This window comes from Trichomycterus rosablanca, chromosome 12 (assembly GCF_030014385.1).
Source record: "Trichomycterus rosablanca isolate fTriRos1 chromosome 12, fTriRos1.hap1, whole genome shotgun sequence".
NCBI classification, from domain to species: Eukaryota; Metazoa; Chordata; class Actinopteri; order Siluriformes; family Trichomycteridae; genus Trichomycterus; species Trichomycterus rosablanca.
In genome coordinates, this window is record NC_085999.1 from 5920425 (window position 1) to 5936804 (window position 16380).

Below are 16380 nucleotides of genomic sequence, written 5' to 3' on the forward strand. Positions count from 1 at the left end.
TGTAACAGAAACTGCTTAGCCAAAAAAGGGTTTTTCACATAAGCTCAAAAATGTACAAGCTTCTAAAAAAGAAGGAAAATGTACTTACATGACCTTACAAATTCTAATTTTGACTAAACTCCCAGGTTAAATGTATGGAAGCTTTTAACATTTCATTTCCATTAGATGGACTGTCATAACTTTGGGGATTTGACAATTTTTTATATAGAAACCCACTTGTATACATATTTACAGTGTATATACTGTACCATTCCTCCATGTTCTCTCATTAACAAATGATAGCTTCAATAATTAAGTAAGACAACAGTAGTGTAACAAGTTAAAATCCACACGTTTTGAAGGGAGTTTGGCTAGAAGTTAAAAATCACATTACAATTCCCTGATTAAACTACAATTTTGTCTTGAGACGAGTTAGACGATTTAGTTTCTTCATTTTGATGGATCGTAGATTAAAAACTAAGACATTAGAGAGAGAGAGAGAGAGAGTGAGAGAGAGAGAGAAGGCAAACTCACACTTCTCTCACAGGGGTACAGGAGGCATTCACATCCCTTGCAGTGGGACAAGAGACATTCTTTACTTTTCTACTCTCGCAGTGGCGTTAATATGGACTCTTTCACACACCCCCCCTCCTCATACTTATCTTGAACATCTTCCACATTTTGAGAGGCCTTTACACAAGAGTTCTTGACTGTATTTGTCACATCTGTGCCAACATGTTAGGTCAGGTACTGATGATGAAAGAAAAGGCCTGACCTGTCATCAATGCTTTATTTTAACCCAAAGGTGTTGAATGTGGTTGGGGTCAGAACTCCAAATGAATGGCCGAGGCTTTGATAGGATGTCCAATAAGCTCATGACCATTTAGATTTTAATGATTGCACATTTTGTAGTTTTTGGTAAAATCTTATAGGACTGTTAGTCATGATGAACTGTCATTCATCAGTGTTGATTACATGTAACAGAATTTGTGGACTTTGTGAGAGTTGTTCAGAGATGTCGTAGGTGTTTAAAAGCCTGACGTTCATGTTGAAAACAGGAGACTGATGGATGGACACAGATGGAGGGAACTTTGAAAGTGCTGGTCACACCAAGGCCAGTTGTGTCTGATTTTCAGATAAAGATGCAGCTGTGGGACGAGAGGTCATGATAACTGAAGGCCAGACTCTAGAGAAACGGTCCGTGCCGTCCTGTCCTTGAAGACTGTTAGCCATCTCTGTGGAGCACAGTAGTGCTAATCAATCTGAAAAACATTCTGTGCTTTAGAGGTTAACAGGCCAGTACACTAAGTTCTGCTGCCTTCATTAGGTTTACAGCACAACTATAATGCATTAAATAACTCAAAACGTATTCTGACTCTATCATTTAGAGTTCATAACTTATAAAAAAGTTAGGAGACCCCTGGTTCTACACGTTCTACAAGGAACAAACTTCATTCATGATACGATTGCTGATTATAATGTAACAAATTGGAAAATCAAACATAAAATGTGGCATGAAAAAGTCATTGTACATTTAATAGTTTATCTTTTATTGGCAAAAGAAATAGAAAAATATACATTTAATAGAGATTGTACTAGGAAATAAAGAAAAGTGCCACATAATTTAAAAATATTCCTATTATAGCAACAATGCAACAAAAATCCATCCATCCATCCAATTACATTTTTTTTATTTTATATATATTTTATGCGTTTTTCTTCAATTTTTCCCCAATGTAGTGTAGTCAATTTGTCTTCCGCTGCTGGGGGATCCCCGATTTCTTGCAGTTGACGAGGGCATATTGCTGCTCACGCCTCCTCCGACCCGCTCGCAGCCCTTAAGGGAACCCTTTTCCACCAATGCATTCTGCACAGGCGCCTCTATCCGCCAGTCAGGGTCCTTACACAGTGTTTGAAGACCCCACCCACATATTCTGGACATCCCTCCCTGCAGGCACTGCCAATTATGCCCGCTAGATGGTGCCCAGCTGACTGGTGGCAACGCCGAGTTTCGAGCCGAGGAGTTCAGAATCTCGGCGCTGGTGTGCTAGTGGAATATCTCGCTGCACCACCTGGTCGCCGTAGGTGTTATTTCTAAAATAAATTTACATGTATTAATGAATTTATAAAATAATTTACATTTGTAAGTTGTTTTATTAACATTTTTTTACCACGTTGGCATAGTTCATAATAAAATATTCATTTATTCACTGTATGTTTTACCTTTACCTTACACTTTATTCTGGCCAGGGTTGTGGTGGGTCAGATTCATTGGGCGAAAGGCAGGAAACACCTCGGACAGGTCGCCAGTCATCACAGGGCAGACAGACAGATACACACACACATACACACATACACACACACACACACACACACACACATTTACACACACTTAGGACATATAGTAGCTTCAGTTGTGGAAAGAAAACTGAAGCACCTGGAGGAAACCCACTTGACACAGGGAGAACATGCAAACTCCACATAGAAAGGACCCTGAACTCAGACCCTTATTGTTGCCAGGAGAAAGAGCTACCCACTGTGCCACAGTGATGCTTATAATAGTAATAATAATAGTAATAATAATAATACATTATACCAATAATAGTAAATAATGCAAAACTAGTCAGAAAAAGACAGATGTCTATATTTCTGAAGAAAACAGGATTAAAAAGCATTAGGGTTTTTTTTTTCAGTTGTTCTCTGGTGTATAAAAGCTGCTTCAGTGTTTGTGTTTTGTTGAGACATTAGATTCCCCTCGGGCCAGATTTCCTCTTCATACATAAATGTAGAAATGCTTTTGTAAAACCATAATACTTCCACAGGAACTAATTAGGAAGCAGAAACAAAGCAAATTCCATCAATGCTCGTCCTTAATTGCATTGCACGACGTGACGCTGACAGTCGGTGCATAAAGCTGTCATGGGTGTAATCAGGTTACTGCTAATCTTATTTCCTTGTTTAAGTGAGTGATAGCCGGAGGGAGACAGTCTCGCAGTGTTCCATTCTCCCAAAGCATGCTCTGATCTGAGCTTATCTGCACCCTGAGAACCATATAGTGCACACACACACACACACACACACACACACACACTTAACGCTTGACTTGTGGATTTCTCAGTCCTCTCAAGTTTAAGAATGTGCTGAACAGAGCCGCTTGATGAGAAGTGCATGAATCTGTGCATAAATGTTTGTGTGTCTCTGTGTGTATACTCTATATGGCCAAAAGTATGTGGACACCAGACAATGAGTCAAAAGCCATGCCGTTAATAGTGAGTCCACCTTTCCATGGCTATATAGGACGGCTTTCCGCAAGTGTTTGGAGTGTGATTGTAAAAATCAACGTACCCTAGCTATGCATAGCAAACTTATTAAACCATGTTTTTTATAACCTCATATTATAAACAGAGGCACAGTCTTGCTTGTACATGATATATTTAATATATATACACTGGTACCTTGAAACTCAACATCAGCTGGTTCTGGGAATGCCGTTGAGTTTAAAAGGCGTTTCAACGTATTTTTTCCCATAAGGACGTATTGGAAACCTGTTAATGCGTTCCATAGTCCTGTGGACTTGCATATATTTTAGGCATATGTAAAATAATGACATTTACATTTTTAGCATTTAGCAGATGCTTTTATCCAAAGCGACTTACAGTACTGTGACAGTATATTGTCTAAGCAATTGAGGGTTAAGGGCCTTGCTCAAGGGCCCAACAGTGGCAACCTGTCAGTTGTGGGGCTTGAACCAGCGACCTTCTGATTACTAGTCCAGTACCCTAACCGCTAGGCTACAACTACCTAATGAGGTTGTTTTTGACACTTATACACTGAAAATAACACAAATATAACATAAAAACACTGATATAAAAAGCTGATTCTGATTCTTACAATTTCTCAGAACCTCGAGCTGTAACACAAGTTTAAAAGTGAAACAGGAGGAAAGTCCAGCTAAACACAGCTTTCAGAGTGAATCTGATGATTATTCTACACAAATGCAGATTTGTCTCATATTCGCACTCTGATGACATTTTACTGCACCGCTCAAGCTGAGCGCTGAACAAAGTGACTGTTCATTGTTAATTTAAAATTAAATAAATACATTTTTAAAAAACAAACTGAACAGGTTGAGTTTAAGGTAAACGTTGAGTTTAAGGATACACATTTCTCGATGAAGGGCGTTGAGTTTCAAAGATTTCAAGTTTAGTGGACGTTGAGTTACAACTGGAATGACCAACAAATGAACTCTATAATTAGAAGGAAGGCAAAATACTTTTGGATATTGTTTTAATTCAAGGGATTTAATTAAATGAACTTAAGAGTTCATGATGTGACTAGACTGATTCAATAAGCTAAGATTTATTTTAATTTAGAATATATTTCTATTATAATGATACACCTGTTGCTCATGTTCCTTGCCTTCTTTTTTAAGAAAATGCACCCTGTTGCTTTTCGTTGGAATGGGCTTAGTGTTCATCTACCATCTAGCAGACTGATTGTAATGAATAAAAATGTTGCTCTGTTGCTTTAAAACCTAAACAGGTTTATGCGATATGACAAGGAATGTTCACTTGCTTATTGTCAGAATTAATTAACCTCTAATATATGTCTAAAATGTGTGTGTACCTTCAAAAGGGTTTTAGCACATATTTATTTGGTTTTTAATCAAGGCATAAACAAAGATGATCACCAGAGAGAATGTTTTCAAACCTGTTTTTGTACTGTCTAACCTTTTCGTCATAGACAAAATAAGCTTTTAACAAAGTAAACACAACTTATTTCACTTATTTCACGTGATACCTCTTTAATCTGGTAACAGGTGGCCACCTTTATCAGCAACAGTTTGGCTTTTTATCCTGACCGTGAAGGTAGACCACTGTTCCGCATACTTTATAAAAAGTGCATCCAAAATTTAGTCTAATTTACATGGGCACAGAGAAGCCACTAGCTATAGTCAATCATAAGCACTAGAATATAGAGACCATTTATATAGTATATGAAGGTGAAATCTTGCCCTTACGGTGTATTATGTATCACAGACAGCAGCACCTTTTATTCTCAGAGAACAACCCTAATAATATAAAGCATTAAAGCTTTTTTGTTTTAATATACACCAATGAGGCATAACATTATGACCACCTTCCTAATATTGTGTTGGTCCCCCTTTTGCTGCCAAAACTGCCCTGACTCGTCAAGGCAATTTAGTCTGACACCTTTCTATCAGAACCAGCATTAACTTCTTCAGCAATTTGAGCTACAGTAGCTCGTCTGTTGGACCGGACCACACGGGCCAGCCTTCGCTCCCCATGTGCATCAATGACCCTGTCGCCGGTTTACCACTGTTCCTTCCTTGGACCACTTTTGAGTGATACTGACCACTGCTGATCGGGAACACCCCACAAGAGGTGCAGTTTTGGAGATGCTCTGACCCAGTCGTCTAGTCATCACAATTTGGCCCTTGTCAAACTCGCTCAAATCCTCACGCTCGTCCATTTGTCCTGCTTCTAACATCAACTTTGAGGATAAAATGTTCACTTGCTGCCTAATATATCCCACCTACTAACAGGTGCTGGGATGAAGAGATAATCAGTGTTATTCACTTCACCGAGTCATAATGTTATGCCTCGTTGGTGTAAATGTCTTCAGAAAAATAAACAAGTCTCAGCATGCTCAGTAGTGCATCATGCTTTTTTGGATGTGTACATTTAAAAGTAATGCTTAAATAATAATCTGTTTCTTTTACTCTTTCTTTATAAAACTTTGACTTGACTCTACACAAAGTAACACATTTTATTAAAAGTTGTTCTCACTAAGTCAAATATTTAATGACTGCACCAGATTAATGTGTTTATTGGCAGGTGGTGTGTAACGATCTCCCCTCGGTTGCCCTCAAAATTGAGAGGAGAGTTCACTTGGGGATGCCTAATAAGGACACATTGGTCTGAGCTCAGTGCTGCATGTATATTTAAGTATTTAATCAAAGTGGAGTGAGACGTTTCCACGTGTGTGTGTGTTTGTGTGTGTGTGTGTGTGTGTTTAGTGAGGCAAAAACAGAAACACAGAATATGTGAAATGAGTTCCTTGTGTACAGTATCCAAAAAGTGCTCAGCATGCACCTACTACTTCAAAACTTAGATATATCTTAGCTCACTACAGGAGTGCTCTCTCTCTGTCTAATCAAACCTAAACCCAAAAGACCCAGGAGATACACTGATCAGCCATAACATTAAAACCACCTCCTTGTTTCTACACTCACTGTCCATTTTATCAGCTCCACTTACCATATAGAAGCACTTTGTAGTTCTACAATTACTGACTGTAGTCCATCTGATTCTCTACATACCTTTTCAGCCTGCTTTCACCCTGTTCTTCAGTGGTCAGGACCAGCAGGTATTATTTAGGTGGTGGATCATTCTCAGCACTGTAGTGACAATGACATGGTGGTGGTGTGTTAGTGTGTGTTGTGCTGGTATGAGTAGATCAGACACAGCAGTGCTGCTGGAGTTTTTAAATACCGTGTCCACTCACTGTCCACTCTATTAGACACTCCTATCTAGTTGGTCCACCTTGTAGACGTAAAGTCAGAGACGATCGCTCATCTATTGCTGCTGTTTGAGTTGGTCATCTTCTAGACCCTCGTCAGTGGTCACAAGACGCTGCCTACGGGGCACTGTTGGCTGGATATTTTTGGTTGGTGGACTGTTCTCAGTCCAGCAGTGACAGTGAGGTTTTTAAAAACTCCATCAGCGCTGCTGTGTCTGATTCACTCATACCAGCACAGCACACACTTACACACCACCACCATGTCAGTGTTACTGCAGTGTTACCACCTAAATAATACCTGCTCTGTGGTGGTCCTGGGAGAGTCCTGACCATTGACGAACAGCATGAAAGGGAGCTAACTAAGCATGTAGAGAAATAGATGGACTAGGTAAACTGGAAAGGCTTTACTCAAATAGACACAAATAGACACACTACTGCTATGCACAAATTATGCACCGTCTAAAAAAAGTCCTGCAGTAATGACACCTTTTGCATCATTGATCCATGGTGCAGACCCATACTATTTATTAGCTTTGACTATTGCTTTAATTTCTAACAGATTTTGCTACCCAGGGTGCTGCAGCACTTTCCTTCACAAACCGTTGCCCTACACCAGGACGACTTGTGAAGCATTTGATTTTCTTTCTCTTTTTTTTCTTACCTACTGTTCTGTGTTTCGGACAGCTTTTTACATTTTGTTCTATCTCTCCATTCTTTTTTCCCCTCCCTTGTCTTACTCTTCGATCTTAACGGAACCCGGACATAAAGAAACCTGTTAAAGCTTTGTAACTGTTAGTGACCCTTGGCCATGGGAAATACCAGGTGAAGCGAGCCTTGTGACTTTTTGTATTTCGTCTCCACCTCTTTCTGCACCGCTCCTCCTATACTTCTATATACTTTTCTCCCTATAGTGGTGTGGGGTGGGTGGAGCTTGTCCTGATATAGGGTGTGTGTGTGGGTGTGTGTGTGTGTGTGTGTTTTGTTGGGGGGGTTATATAGGAGCCTGCAGATGGTGAGAGATGGCAGGTGATTGGGCAGAATTTGGATGACATGAAGCAGGGGTGGCAGGAAGTACCAGAGCACCGAGCCTGCTCTCTTAATTACCTCATTTCAGTTCAGCTACACACAGAGAGAGAGAGAGAAAGAGAACGAGAGCAAGGGCGAGAGAGGGGAAGGTCTGGGAAAGAGAGAAAGAGGAGAGAGTAAGCAACAGAGGGCTAAGCTGAAAGCAGGGGTAGAAAGCTGCTCCCTCAGCTGATGCATGTTTCTATGTTCCACCTTAAATCCAGCTGCTACAATGCTGTGCACTCAGCCGTACCTAAACTGCAGAGCTAGCCCTAATTCCCAGCTCTGCCTGCCGCCTTATATAGGGGTAAGTTTGACCAAAATCCATGTTTTCTTAGTTGATTTACTGTCTGTGTGTGCATGTGAAGTAAATTGTACAAATGTTTAAATACTTCTCTTTCTGCAAGGCACAGTTGTAGGAATCTATCGACAGCTGTTCCAAACTTGTCAGATTTGTTAATAATACAGACTTCACTACGACCTGCTGTTAATTTCGGAGAGTACTAGGCTAGGAACTAAGTGAAAGGGAACATTCATGATTTTGTCTCAGTTTGCTGGCCTGACTCTAACACTGGAAATGAATGGAGTGTTTAGTGTGTAAGGTAGGCTTGTGGTATTAAATCAGCTCCATCAGCGTACTGATTCCAGTCTTTCTCACAAAAGCGATATAATAAAGCGTTAGATTTGAGCGTCTCTTCAGTTCAGCGTCTTTCCGATCACATTTCCGTGTCCGTCAGCACAATTTCATCTCAATTATTTCCCTTTTTTGTCAGTCTGCAAACTTTTCAGCCTGCTAATGAATAGGTTCTTGTGTGGCAGGTGATCAAAGTGTACAGTGAGGACAACAGCAGTCGAGCTGTGGAGGTCCCCAGTGACATCACTGCCCGTGATATCTGCCAGCTGTTCATTCTGAAGAACCACTGCATCGACGACCACAGCTGGACGTTGATTGAGCACCTCGCTCACTTGGGAATCGGTAAGCACATCCATCTGTGACATTATGAGACAAATTCCTCATTTAGCTGATTGGAACATAATGGAATCATTGTTTGCTTTGTTATCTGTCTTCAGTCCAGTGCTGCAGAACTGCAAATGATTTTTGAGTTTTGCCATTAAAAACACAGAACTTATCTGGTCTGGTACAAAATATTATCTGTGAGTTTAACTAAATAAATGCACTACAGCAGCGTTTCCCAACCTTTTTTGCACCACGGACCGGTTTCATATAAGACCGACGGGTGAGGGAGGATTTAATAATATTGCTCACAAACTGTGTAAAATGAGCTCTTTTTCTGCTGCAACTAGACACTGCTTCCACCTAGGGGTGACAATAAGACAATTATACCTGAAATAGAAGCAGTAAAAACTGCTTTTCTAGCGATTTCTAATTATTCGTTCTTACTGTGCGGCCCGGTAATAAATGGCCCACGGACCGGTACCGGTCCTCGGCCCGGTGGTTGGGGACCACTGCACTACAGTAAGACCTGACAATGTGATATTATACTGTGGGACACAAGGTCATTTTAATAATGTATAATATTGGTTACCATGCGGGCCATTCGTGTTTTAGCTCAACAGCAGCAGACGTAACACAAACTAAGTGAGATTACTTGATGAATTTCCAGAGAGAAGCTGGAAAAAGAGACTTAAATTGCTGCAGAATTTAAGATTAGTGAAACTGGTAGCTATGAATGACAGAAGCGGGAGATTAATAAAACGAGCACCGTGTACCTATTACAAGAGCGCAAGTTCAAGAACTGGTGCTCAACCAAGAGAACATGAGGACAAACCTAAGGCCCATTGGTCAACACGTCAAATTTATTATTAGTATTATTAGTATTCCACTCATCCTGACAGTAGGGCAAATTACACCTCTGTATGTTTAAAAAGCTATCTTGACCTATTTTGGTTATTTATGGTTAAATTAATTTAAGAGATTATGGCTAAATTATATCTAAATTAACTTAACACTTAAATAACATTCCCCTCATGTCTACTTATGACTAATGTGAGCCATATTTTTTTCCATATAACTATCTGGCTAGCAAACGTATTTAATGTTAATCACTCACTCACTCACTTTCTTAACCGCTTATCCAATTAGGGTCGTGGGGGGTGCTGGAGCCTATCCCAGCTTTTCAATGGGCGCAAAGAACACAGTAACACCCTGGGCGGGGCGCCAGTCCATCGCAGGGCAGAAAAACATACACACACCCATTCACCTATAGGGCAATTCAGTGTCTCCAATTAACCTGACTGCATGTTTTTGGACTGTGGGAGGAAACCGGAGCTTCCGGAGGAAACCCACGCAGACACATGGAGAACATACAAACTCCACACAGAAAGGACCGACCCACCTGGGGATCAAACCCAGGACCTTCTTGCTGTGAGGCGACAGTGCTACCCACCGAGCCACCGTGCCGCCATAAGTGATAATTAATAATGTTAATTAATAAGGGACAGTGGTAGCCTAGTTGATAGAGCTTTGGGCTATCATTCGGAAGATTGACGGTTCAAATCCAGGCTCTGCTATGCCAACACTGTTGGGCCCTTGAGTAAGGCCCTTAACCCTCAGTGCTCCAGGGGCGACATACAATGCCTGACCCTGCGCTCTGACCCCAACTTCCAAACAAGCTTGGATACACCCATTGTACTGTACATGTGTATATGTATATATGACAAATGAAGGCATTCTTCTTCTTCTATTCTTCTAATTGGCAAATTAAAATGTTAGGTGACTAAAAGTGCTAATACCTGATTATACATGTGGATCTTATGTGTATTGTATGTAAATAATCTAAAATGAGTACTGAATCACTGATTATCTAGGTTCTAGTGAAGTGAGGAGACTCTGCCCTGCATAGTTCAGACGGTCTTTATTTCAGGGGATTGTGCACAAAGCCGAGTTTTTACAGCTGTCGGATTTTGTAATGCTATGCAGATTTTGTAAAGATGGTGCTGGAGATTCTGTTCATGCACTGTAAAATAGGTTATTACATAGATTTCATGCTGCAGCACTCACAGATAAACATCTTTACCATGTCAGACAGCGATCAGTTCGTAACAGACTGTTAGAAACCAACACCATGCTCGGCCCTCATGAGACGGGACTGAAGCTGTGACTTAGACTGAATGCTTTTACTGTACGGGAAATCTAATCTAAAGTCAGCATTGTGCGGCTATCAGGCAGTGTAAATGTGCTTTGAGTTAAGAGTAGACTTCAGAGGGTTAATGTGCTCTGAGTCTGCCGCAGACACCAAGGGTTTTATATAGTGTCTGAGAGTACAGGCCTTACCCTCAATTAATCGATTGTGGTTTGAGAAAGCCAAAACTGTAGAAGAACTAAAATAACTTTTACTCTATAGTTATAGTTCTCTATGGTATAGAGATCTAAGTAGCATTTGCTTTTTGTGCTGGAAGGCTGCACTCCCTCTTAGCTTGATTTATTCTTTATAACAAGTGTCTTCTGAAAGCCTGGGTCATACTCCACTGATCTGAGGACATGCTTTTTTTTTTTTTTTTTTTTTTTTTTTTCTCCCCAATTTTCTCCCCTAATCTAGTCGTGTCCAATTACCCTGATTGCGTCCTCTATACTGATTCGACCCTTCATCGCTGACTGAGGACGCCTCTCAACTGACATACGCCCCCTCTGGCACGTACAGTCAGTACAGACTGCATTTTTCACCTGCATGAGTCGAGTTCATACACCGACGGGCACTGTGTATGGAGGGCCACACCCCCGTCAGCATTATTCCTCAGCCCTGTGCAGACGCCATCAGTCAGCCAGCAGGGGCCGCAGTCGCACCAGTTATGAGGACCTATGATCCGACTTTTTACCCCTAACCCTGAACAACAGCCAATCGTTGTTCATGCAGCCGCCCAACCCAGTCGGAAGGCAGAGCTGAGATTCGATACGATGTATTCGAAACCCCAACTCTGGTGCGCTAGCGTACTTTACCGCTGCGCCACCTGAGCGGCTGGACATGCCTTTTTAACACTATTTAAGACAATTCCTCTGTACCTTTATATTATCCAGCTGTTTGCAGATTTTGTAAGTCACTTTAAATATAAGTACATTGCTATGCATCAGTAGCTCAATCTATTCTAATAAGTAAAATATGTAAAAAGTGTCTAGAGTGGGGATGCAAACTTTTCCAAACCGTCATTAGTTGACTATAAGCTGACAAGCGTCAAAATATTAGCAAGTGTTTATGCTTTATTTAATGTAAAACCACACAGCAAAGCAAACTTGGCAGGCATGTAGAACACTAAGATGAACATAAACATCGTGACCAGAAGTAGTTCAGCCATCTGAATGTAGATTTTCAACAGAGTTGGGGGGGCAGCACGGTGGCTCAGTGGGTAGCACTGTCACCTCACAGCAAGAAGGTCCTGGGTTCGATCCCCAGGTGGGGCGTTTCTGTGTGGAGTTTGCATGTTCTCCCCGTGTCTATGTGGAAGCTCCGGTTTCCCCCCACAGTCCAAAGACGTGCAAGTGAGGTGAATTGGAGATACAAAATTGTCCATGACTGTGTTTGACGTTAAAACTTGTGAACTGATGAATCTTGTGTAATGAGTAACTACTTGTCCTGTCATGAATGTAACCAAAGTGTAAAACATGACGTTAAAATCCTAATAAAATTAACAAACAGACAACAAAGTTGGGTGCCGACTGTCCATTACGAAGGCTAGCTAAACATGCTAATAATAAATAATGCAAAATGCAGCCACTATCTTAAAGCTTTTACTGACAACATTTTGTAGTTAATATTACATGATAAGCAGAGTTCTATCTTACTAAAGGTCATGATGCAAAATATACTAATCATTTTTATACATTTTAATACAAAAATCTAACAAACGTTACACAGAAATTCTCTCAGATTCATACACAGTCAGAATCCATACTGACACAAAACAGCTTCTACTTGAGGTTTTTGTTAGTTTTGTGGCTTTTGTTAGCTGTTGTTCATGATGTGGTTTTTGGGGTAGAAATGCAGTGCGGTCTGTGAATGGGTTTATAATCAAAACCACTCTGCACTGCTTGTGTGTAACAGATCTGAAGCTCTGCTCTTTGTTCATAGCAACTGTCAGCATTAACCTTTTTGTTAGCTTTTGGTAAATCAGTTTATTATGGACAACCCTAATTTACTGTGTGATGTTAAATGCAAGAAGCTTCTACACATTCAAGGGAACTTTTTTTGTTAGTTTTGAACTATACAATTTTTATTCTCAAAATTGTAGGAAATAATTGGCTTTCAATCATGTCATGATCTTTTTATTTGAACTTAAACTCACCATTGGCAAGTAACAGGTGCTGGTAATACAAATATAATATAAAAATTACACAAATGACCACTTTACCACTGAGGTGCCAGGTGATGCCGCACACCTGCATGAATTGAAAATAAACTCAATGTGCAGGATGCTTAACCAAGGTAGTACGACAGATCTTCAAAAAAATTCCGCACTTTTATATTTTCGTTGGAAACAGTGAGGGTGGGAGGAGTAGTAATCCGTCGTGTCTGAGAGACTGAGAGAGCTTATAGTCCAGATTTAGCGCCATCTGATTTCCACCTGACGCTCAAAGAAGCTTTAAGAGGAAAAAAGATTTTCATGTGATGATGATGTAAAAGCAGCGGTGCATCGGTGACTACACGCTCAACCAAAAATATTTTTTGCTGATGGCATTAAAAAGTTGTAGAAAACATGTAGAAAAGTATTGTCATTTGTTTCACAAAAATATCACAAAAGCATGGACAATTTCAAGGCTACAAGTCTATCTTCAGAAAATTTAACGTTCCTGTGTGCAACCGCATTAACAGATTAACAGCCCATAACACTGTAGTTGACTATCCTGAATGTGGACTGAAAAGAAAACTTGATGGAAGATTGCAACAAAAGATTTTTGAACCTCAATCATCCTGCAAACAAATTCAAGCTGACCTGAAGACTGAAATTCTATTATCTGAATGAAATGGGACCATATGGTGGGAGACCCAGACTGGAGTTTTCCATAACTTATCAGAGGAGGCCACAATCCTTCTGGGAGAACATCCTGTGGACAGATGGGACCGAAATACCAGAATAGAGCTTTTTGGTAAAGCACATCATTGTACTGTTTACAGAAAATGAAATGAGGCCTTCAAAGAAAAGACCACAGTCTCTATACGATCAAACATGATGGAGGTCCACAGATGTTTGGGACTGCTGTTCTGTTCTTAGCATTGAATGCCTTGACTGTGTGTATGGCATAATGCAGTTTAAACACTGTCAAAGAATTTGAGGGCAATGTAAGGCCCAATGTCAGAAAGCCTGTCTTCCACCAAAGACTCTGCTACCAATTATTAATATGAGGGTGCCAATTATGCCCAGTCCGTTTCAGGAATATCACTAAATATGTGAATATCAAAGCATTTGTAATTGCAACAATTCTCTGGAAGCAATAATTTACTACTACTACATAACTGTATATGAACTCTTCTTTTATTTATTTTTATTTACAATCATTTTATTCATTCAATCAATCCTACATTTCTGCCCTAAAATAAGATTAGTGACTCTAAGATAGACTAAATCACTCTAAGATAGACTAAACTTGAACCTGTTAAACTTGAACCTTATCAATACTTTTTATTTTACAGACAGGCTTATTTACTGACTTTAAATTTAAGTGTAATTTATAACTATGCCCTTACACATTTACAGTTAGTACCATAAAGTAGGCAGCACTACCATAGTAAATCCAGAGGTTATTTTTTAGCTTTATCCCTCCAAGAACCAAGCTCAGTACCATGTGTGATTGGGCCTTCTGTTCTGCTGCCCCTCGCCTTTGGAATGCCCTCCCTGACCATTTGAGGGTACCACAGACAGTTGGGACTTTTAAAAAGAGACTCAGAACCTTTCTTTTTAGCAGGACTTATGAGTAATTTTTAATTAATGTAGTGATTGCGGCTATCTTTTAAATTGCTTATTTATAATTTTTTGTAGTGATGTCTTTTATCTTGTGGCACTTTGAGATTTGTATCAAATGTACAGTTCGTTACGAATTAAATGTATTATTATTATTATTAATTTTAAAGGTAGCTTACAAGTTTTGTGGAATAATCTGTGATTTAATGTGGACAACAAGTACAAATTTTCTTTAATAACCACTGATCATGGTCTCAGTGGTTACGGTCACACCTAGAGACACTGAATGTATGCCATGAATACACATTGGACAGGGTACCAATTACTTTCAGTCACTTACTAGGGCATTAGATTAGCCAATATAGAACTTCTCAGGATACAAACACTAAACACAGACATGATATACTGTACATTTTAAGACTAACCCTAACCCTAGACACCTCTGAAAGAATTTTACCACGATAAATATTCAGGACTACCAGTATTTCAGTAATTTCTATACTGTGGTGAGCAACACTATAATATTTTGTCTCTTAAATATTCCCCCTGTATAATTTTAAACCAAGGCAAGGGTATTTCTTTTTATTTAGTACGTTTTTTAAACACAGTCTTAAATAATACATTATATATTTTCTCACAAAGTAAATCACAACCTCATGCTACTAACGTAATAAACCATGATTTGATTGGACAGTGCAGAAGCTGTGTTTAAATGTTCTGTGCATAAGGAAAATCTAATCAGGTTGTGCATCGCTGGCTGTTGTTTAGAGGTAAAGAACGCTGGATTATACACAATCAGCCCAGTGAACTGCACTGACCGCTATTAGCTGCTTGTGCCAGTAGATTTTCCTGCTGTGTGTATTTTACTGATATCAATGTTGACTAGAATCCTACACTTAGCTTAAATACAGTCTTAAGGTTCAACAGCTGGGAATTAAAGGTTTACTTTTTTATTTGTTTCTGCTCTGACTCACTTGCAGCATGTCTGGGATCAAAAGTACTACACAGTGCTCAGCCTTTTATTTGAATAGTAATTAAGCATTGGCATGTAACATGCATCACTATTTCTATCCGATTTATATTTTTTACTCTAACTTATCGTGCAATTTTCAACATTTTGACCAGATTCAAAGGCCTCATTGTTTAAGCTGTGTGCAGGTGGTTGCAGTGTAGCTGTGGTTTACATCTGATATTTACCACTGGAATGAACTGGGTGCAAAGATTGGTGTATTCTTCCCTCATGTCACCATGACACAGTTACACAAAGAACACACCAGTAACCACTATAAGTACCACAGCAACTACCTAGCAACAACTTAGCAACCACCTGAGATAGCACACCCCACACCTAGCAACACCTTAACACCTGGAATACCATAGTGTTCACCTAGCAACACCCTACTAACCACCTGGGATACCATAGCAACTTTGGGATACCATTACTAAAAGGAATAATTTGGGAATAGCCTAACAACCAGGTAACAGTATCTTGGCAACTACCTAGAATACTATAGCAACTGCTAACAAATACCCTAGCAACCACCTAAGGATTTTTTTACTTGCATATCAGTTATGTTGCCCATGCATTTGCATAGCTTATGGGACGGCACGGTGGCTAAGTGGGTAGCACTGTCGCCTCACAGCAAGATGGTCCTGGGTTTGATCCCCAGATGGGGCTGTTACCTTTAAAATTCCACAGGTCTTAGAATAAAGAAAAAAAGTCATTTAATAATAAATATATAAAATCATCTGTCTTATGAAATACCAAAAGCATGCATGTTGAATGCAGTGTGAAACTTATTTATGCTCTTACCTTATAAAATACTAATCTAGGACTTTATTAAAGCTTTAACTGTCCACAGATCAAAATCCCCTCTGCCT

The 16380-nt window shown here is 39.8% G+C and overlaps 1 protein-coding gene across 3 annotated transcripts in view; it reads left to right on the forward strand.

The window, feature by feature from the left end:
• Positions 1–16380, forward strand: part of grb14 (growth factor receptor-bound protein 14) — a 93132-nt gene that overhangs the window by 51629 nt on the left and 25123 nt on the right. For all 3 annotated transcript variants that reach the window (XM_063005655.1, XM_063005656.1, XM_063005657.1), the window contains one exon: positions 8407–8563. In XM_063005655.1, coding sequence (XP_062861725.1) covers positions 8407–8563 — 157 coding nt within the window. The remainder of the gene's footprint in view (positions 1–8406; positions 8564–16380) is intronic.